The sequence below is a fragment of the Rhinopithecus bieti genome, unplaced genomic scaffold (genome assembly GCF_001698545.2).
Source record: "Rhinopithecus bieti isolate Rb0 unplaced genomic scaffold, ASM169854v2 scaffold_2574, whole genome shotgun sequence".
Lineage (NCBI taxonomy): Eukaryota > Metazoa > Chordata > Mammalia > Primates > Cercopithecidae > Rhinopithecus > Rhinopithecus bieti.
The window spans coordinates 478,409-485,789 of record NW_016804493.1 but is presented as its reverse complement, the minus strand read 5'-3'; the positions used below and the strand labels follow the sequence as shown (position 1 = coordinate 485,789).

Sequence of the window (7,381 nt, the reverse complement as noted above, 5' to 3'; positions counted from 1 at the left end):
GCCCTGCCGAGCCGGCCGGCCGGCCTGGCTCCCCTCCTCGGCCCCGACGGGCGGGCGGACTGCCCTGAGGAGGCGGGGAGGGGAGGGCTGGGCCGGCCGGCGGGCGGACGACGATGCCGAACTTCTGCGCTGCCCCCAACTGCACGCGGAAGAGCACGCAGTCCGACTTGGCCTTCTTCAGGTTCCCGCGGGACCCGGCCAGGTAAGCGGCGGGCACGGAGCGGACGGCCCAGGCCCACCTCCGCGGTGAACGCTGCCAGCCGCCGGCCGCAGGCGGGCACCTGGGCTGGCTGAGAGGGGCGCAGGAGGGAGGCGCAGCGCACTGCCGTCGACCCCAGCGTTGGACCGAGATGGGGAGCCGGCCCCAAGCCATGGGCGGACGGGCGTCCGGGGACCTCGGAACACGTGCGCTGGTGGGGGCTCTGCGCGCAGGGCACCACCCCGAACATGAGGGATCTGGGGCGGCGCGCGGACGCGGGATGCTGTGGGTTCTCGCTGTGGCTCACTTGCTGTGTGACCTCGGGCGAGTCGCTTTCCTCTCTGGGCGTTAGTTTCCTTAGCTGTCAAAAGAGAGCAGGACTCTATGGTTGTGGCCACTAGGGCCCTTCCGTCTCCTTGCCACCACCCCCGGGACAGTGTTTCTGTTTTGAGTCCCGCTACCTTCTTTTATCTTGTCACAACTGCTCTCTCCTAAGGACTTGTCATTGCACGGTTCAGGGTTCATTTTATGGCTGTCACCGTTATTCATTTTCTCACTTGGTTATTGTAGGGATAACAGGGTGTACGCGTGAGGGCGTGGGAATTGGTATTGGAACCTCTTCTTTCGGATAACCCCCACACACTGACTTCTATTTAGGGAATCATAGCATAGGGACTGTGTTTGGAAGGCTGACATGTTTCATAGGCCTGTCTTGTTGGTTCATTCATTTAAAATCAATTCCTATGTGCCGAGCGCAAATGTTAGGTGCTGGGAGTTCACAGGTGAATAAGGGTGTCACTGCTTGCAGAAAGCTCTCAGTCCATTAAGGGAACAGGTACAGCAACGGGCGATTATAATGTGTATTATTTATTAATTAGTTCAATTAATTATTGAAGGTCTACTTGTTGTGAGCGGTGGGGGTTACAGATAAACAAATCGAAGTCCTTGCTCTCATGAAGATTACATTCTAATGGGGGAGAATAAACAAGTAAAATACATAGTGTGTCGGATGATGATAAATACTGTGGAGAAAAATAAAGGTTAGAGGGTAGGGGAATAAGTAGTATCAAGGGACGCACAATTGCTATTTTTAATACAGTGATTAGAGAAGGCCTTACTATGAAGGTGAATTTGAGCAAAGACCAGGTGAAGGGGCCCGCTATGGAGATACCTTGGGCAGCAGCATTCCAAAGAAGGCAAAGACAGGGCAGCCAGGAGTCCAGGGAGAGGGACTGAGAGAGAAGTGAGATGAGACCAGAAAGGTGTGTGTATGGTAGGGGCAAATTCTTTAGGTAGGACCTTGTAGGTCTTGGAAGGCACTATGGTTTTTATTCTGAGTGAAATAGGAAGTCATTGAAGGGTTTAGAGCAGAGACTTAAATTTTAACAGGATCAGTGGCTGCTAGTTAGATTGTGGGGTGAAAGGTGAAAGCTGGAAGACCAGTTAAAAGGCTGTTGCAATAATCTAGTAGAGGAGGAGGTGGTAAATTTGAGATATGGTTTGAAGGTGAAGCCAACAGGATTTGCTAATGGTTTGGAGGTAGATTGTAAAAGAAAAAGAGAACTCAAGGCGACTTCAAGATTTTAAAAACCTATGTTGGTCAGGTTGGTCTTGAACTCCTGGCTTCAAGCAATCCTCCTGTCTCAGTCTCCCAAAGTGCTAGAACAGGCTCTAAGCCACCACACCCAGCCGACTTCAAGATTTTTAACGCGAGCGTTTGCTGAGATAGGGAACACTGGGAAGAGCAGGTTTGGTAGAGGAATACTAAAAGTTTGGGTTTGAGAGGCCTGATAGACATTCAAGAATAGATGTCTAGGCCGGGCACGGTGGCTCACACCTGTAATCCCAGCACTTTGGGAGGCCGAAGCAGGCGGATCACTTGAGGTCAGGAGTTCGAGACCAGCCTGACCAACATAGCAAAACCCTGTCTCTATTAAAAAATACAAAAATTTGCTAAGCATGGTGATGCATGCCTGTCCAGCTACTCAGGAGGCTAAGACATGAGAATCGCTTGAACCCGGGAGGCAGAGGTTGCAGTGAGCTGAGATTGTGCCACTGCGCTCCAGTCTGGGTGACAGAGCAAGATCCGTCTCAAGAAAAAAAGAATAGATGTCTTTCTTCATACCATATACAGAAATGAACTCCAAGTGGCCTATAGTTTTATTTAGATCAAAGGCCTGAATATAAGAGCTGTATCATTAAACTTTTAGGAAAAAAATACAGCTAAATCTTCATGACTTTAGATTTGGCAGTACATTCTTGTTTGTTTTTTGTTTTTTTGAGACAGAGTCTCACTCTGTTGCCCAAGCTGGAGTGCAGTGGCACGATCTCAGCTCACTGCAACCTCCGCCACTGGGGTTCAAGCAATTCTACTCACTCAGCCTCCCAAGTATCTGGAATTACAGGCGCCCACTGCCATGCCTGGCTAATTTAAAAATTTTTTTAAGTAGAGACAGGGTTTCACCATGTTGGCCAGGCTGGTCTCGAAATCCTGACCTCAGGTGATCCGCCCACCTTGGCCTCCCAAAGTGCTGGGATTACAGGCGTGAGCCACCGTACCTGGCTGGCACCACATTCTTAGATATGACACCAAAATACTTGCAGTAAAAAGAGAAATAGACTAAGTGGATTTCATCAAAATTAAACTTTTGTGTATCAAAGGACGTTACCAAGAAAGTGAAAAGAATGGAAGAAGGTACTTGCAAATTATACATTTGGGGTCTAGTATCCAGAATATATAATGAACTCTTTCAATTCAGCAACAAAAAGACAACCCAATTTTAAAATAAGCAAAGGACTTCTTTCTTTAAACAAAAGATACAAATGGCCAAAAAGCACATGATAAGATGCTGAACATCACTCATTATTAGAGAAGTTCAAATCAAAACCACAAGTGGCAGTTAGACATAGAATTACCATGTGTCCCAGCAATTCCATTCCTAGGCATATATCCAAAAGAATTGCAAACTGATAATCAAAAAAACCAAATGTACACACATTCATAGCAGCACTATTCGCAATAGTCAAAAGGTAGAAACAAGCCATGTTTATCAGTGCATGAATGGATAAACAAAATGTATATCAATACAATGAAATATTAGCCATGAAAAGGAATGAAGTGCCAATACATGCTACAGTATGGGTGAACCTCAGAAACATTATGCTAAGTGAAAGAAGCCAGATACAAAAGCTTGGATGTTGTATGATTCTATTATATGAAATATCCAGAATAAGTAAATCCAGAGAGACAGAAAGCGTATCAGTGGTTGCCTGGGGCTGGGGGAAAGAGTATGGTTTAATTTGAACTTCTCTAATAACGAGCGATGTTCAGCATCTTTTCATGTGCTTTTTAGCCATTTGTATCTTTTATGTAAAGAAAGAAGTCCTTTGCCTATTTTAAAATTGGGTTGTCTTTTTGTTGCTGAATTGTAAGAGTATTTTATATATTCTGGATACTAGACATACAGGGTTTCCTTTTGAGGTGATGAAAATGTTTTAGAATTAGGTGGTGGTGATGGTTGCAGAACATGATGAATGTATTAATTGCCATTCAGTTTTTTACTTTAAAATGGTTAATTTTATGTTATGAGAATTTCACCTCAAGGAAAACAGATGTCTTGAAGAGAGAGTAGGATATACAAGTCTGAAATTCAGAGACTTTCAGACTGGAAATTGTAAATATGGGTGTTCTCAGTTGATAGAGGGTATTTAAAGCCATGGTACGGGTTAAGGTTATCTAAGGAGTGAGCAAAGAGTGGATCTGAGGATTGAGTTGTGGGGCATTCCCGGTGTTTTAAGTTCTGAGACATGGGAAAGAACTCGCTCAGTAGAGTGAGAAGTAGCCGTTGGGTTCCATGGGAACAGAGGAGAGGAGCATCTTAGTCTGACTTGGCCTTGCCCCATTATGCATGATCTTCCTTTTTCCCAAATTTTAGTCCAAAGACATTCTTACAGATTTATTTCACTTCCATAATGAGGGCACCTCTAGTCAGTTCGGGACCACAGGTCATTTGTGTTAATATGTAGTGAATCCTGTTTTTACTACACTCCTTAAGGGGAATATGGTCTATGGGGAGTTACAGTTTCAGATTTGAAAGAAGTTTTTAGATCTGGTGAAATCTCACTTGAAATACTGGAATTTTCTCAATAATAATGACTTTTAGTCATTTTTAGGGTTATTATCCTTTTGAGAATCTAACATAAGGACTCTTACCCGAAAAAACAAAAGCAAAAAAACATAGACACAATTTAGCATTCGAAGACAAAGGTGTTTATGGACCTTTATAGGCCCTGTGCATTCCTGACAGATGGCCATCTCTGCCCTGGCTAAAACACCTCTAATGACAGTCCTCCCCTTTGTGAGAAGACACCTGATAATCCTGGACAACTTTGGCTGTTGTTTCTTCCCTGTATTGAGTGGACATCTGCCTCCTGTAATTGAGGCCTTGGAGGTCCTAGTTTTGTCCCCAGGATCACACTAAGTCTGTGCCCTTTTCAGTGTTAGACTCCTTTGAATGCTTCAAGACCAAATCATGAATTTCTTTTTAAAAAGATGTTTATTGAGATACAATTCACATATAGTTCACCTATGTAAAGTGTACGACTTGGGGTATGTACATTAATTTTTAAAATTTTGGTAAAATACATACAACAAAATTTGCTATTTTAATCTTTAAATGTGCAATTCAGTGGCATTAATTACATTCACAGTGTTGTGCAGTCTTCACTATTTCCAAAACTTTTTCATTATCCCAAACAAAAACTGTAACCATTAGGCAATAACCTCCCATTCCCCTGCCCTTCCAGCATTTGGTAACCTGAAATCCACTTTCAGTCTTTATAAATTTGCCTGTTCTAGCTTCCTCCTATAGGTGGAATCATACAATATTTCTCCTTTTATGTCTGGCTTAACATAATATGTTCAAGGTCTTTTTATCCAAATCGAACCTCCTTGTACTACATGATTTCAAGTTCTACTGTATTTGATAGTTTCCTTTTCACTGTGCCCAGAGTTATTTATAACAAAGAAGTAGTTTCCAGAGGTGTTATTGAATTAATAACAGTGTTTTTAGGGTTATTAGTTCTAAACCCCACCCACACCTTTTCTTCTGTAAACAGGTTGTAGGGAAGGTTGATAAAAGGTGACATTGCCAGTCTAGTCTTCAAATGCTAGCATTGTTAACTAACAATAAAGATGAATATATTTAATGCTGTTAAAACAGTACATTTCTCAGTCATCAGTTATAAATCCCATGCATGCTTTTAGAAACAGCTATTTAGCAATAATTTAAACTTCAAGAGTGTAATTAATAAAGTGTATGGTGTGGAATTTACATACCATAATAGTTCTTACTGTTTTAGAAAAAGTGGCATTAATATGCTGCTTTTTTAAAAAAGTGAAATAATATAATCAACCCACCTTAGGTCAGTGGCAGGGTTTAAGTAAAAACAAACAAACAAACAAAAAAACAACTGCCTAAATCTTGATTGCCCCAGCAGGGTGGCTTGCCTAATGCCAAGGCTTGCCACTTTGAGGCAGCTCACAGTGGAGCTCTTCCTAAACCAGGAGAAGGTGCAGGTAGAGCTAATGAATTGCTTTGATTAGAGTGAGTTGGGCGTTGAAGCTCTCTTCTTCCTCTTCAGGCAGCTAGTACTAACTCACCCAAGATGGGTGAGGGCTTCCAAGGTTCTTCTGGCAGTTTAATCAAGGCTGATTGAGAGTTGATGTACTCTACTTTGTGAAATGTAAAATCAGTGGTTTTCTGGGGACTCAGGAGGGTGCCTGTTTGGGCTGCTATAGCAAAATACCTTAGACTGGGTGATTTTTAAGCAACAGAAATTTGTTTCTCATAGTTCTGGAAGCTGGGAAGTCCAAGATGAGGTCACCAGCAGATTTGGCATCTGGTGAGGGCTCACTCTCGGCTTCTTAGATGGTACCTTCTTGTTGTGTTCTCACATGGCGGAAGGGGCAAATAAGGCTTCCCCTTCATGATGGAAGTCACCTCCCAGATGCCCCACCTCCCAACACCACTGCACTGGGGATTGTTTCAATATGAATTTTGAGGGAATGCAGACATTCAGACCATAGCAGCCCCCAAGACCCTTTCAGGGAGTCCACAATGTCAAAACTATTTTCATAATAACACTGATATTATTTCCATTTTTCATATTCGGTCTCTCAGGAGTAGACAGTGGAATTTTTGGAGTGCTACATAACATGATGGCATCCTTGCTTTGATAAATTGTATATTGTGTCTTCTAGAATTTTCTAAATATGATTATTCAGATCTGGGTGTTTGATAGACATTTTCTCAGAAATAAACAAGCCTGCCACTTCAAGGAGAACAACTGATCATTTGAGCATTCAAGTTGAAAATTAGAATTTTGGAAAATTTATGTGCCACTGTAAGCTTGGCAGCTCTCTAATACTTGAAGACTTTTCTGTTGAGATCACTGATGATACTGATGTGGGGTTTTTTTACATATTGTATAATTAATTGCGTTAACATTTATATGGTATGTATAACTCACTGAACTAATATTTTCCAAATGACCAATTTATGTTTTTACAGAGACATACATGGATAAAAGATCTATTTGAAGTGCAAGATAGACTATGGGATTTTTTATGTACTAGGGCATGAAAAAGCTCATTGGTCTGGTCTCAGATTTCACATTTCAACTAATCTTGAAGAAACTACCACTTGTGGAGAATTCACAATTATATGGAAAAAAGAAGAGTATTGTAATAACCTTTTTAACTGCGTATCATTATGAGGCTAGATTTTCTTCATATATTTCAACCAAAACAACATATAGCAATAGATTAAATACAGAAGCAGATATGAGAATCTAGCCGTGTTCTATTAAGCTGGACGGAAGAGATTTGCAAAAATGAAGCAGTGTAATTTTTCTCACTAAATGTTTTGTTTTGGGAAACGTAATTTTTTATTAAAACATTATTTATGTTAACATAAGGTTGGTATTTTTAATGAATTAATAAATATTTAAAAAATTTCTCTAATAAATGTTGTTAGGTAAAATCCACATAAACAAAAGGTCTTTGGAGTCCTCAATAATGTAATAGTGCAGAGGAATCTGGGAACTATGAAGTTTTGAGAATTGCTGCTCTAAAATGTGAGCAGCACATTTCAAACTTTTTTTTTTTTTTTTTTTTTTTTT

At 41.5% G+C, this 7,381-nt stretch overlaps 1 protein-coding gene across 1 annotated transcript in view; it reads left to right on the top strand.

The window, feature by feature from the left end:
- Nucleotides 1-6: 6 nt before the first annotated feature.
- THAP12 (THAP domain containing 12) overlaps nucleotides 7-7,381 on the top strand; it is a 31,286-nt gene continuing 23,911 nt past the window's right edge. The window contains exon 1 of the mRNA XM_017868635.1: nucleotides 7-202. Coding sequence (XP_017724124.1) covers nucleotides 114-202 — 89 coding nt within the window. The 5' untranslated portion in view covers nucleotides 7-113. The remainder of the gene's footprint in view (nucleotides 203-7,381) is intronic.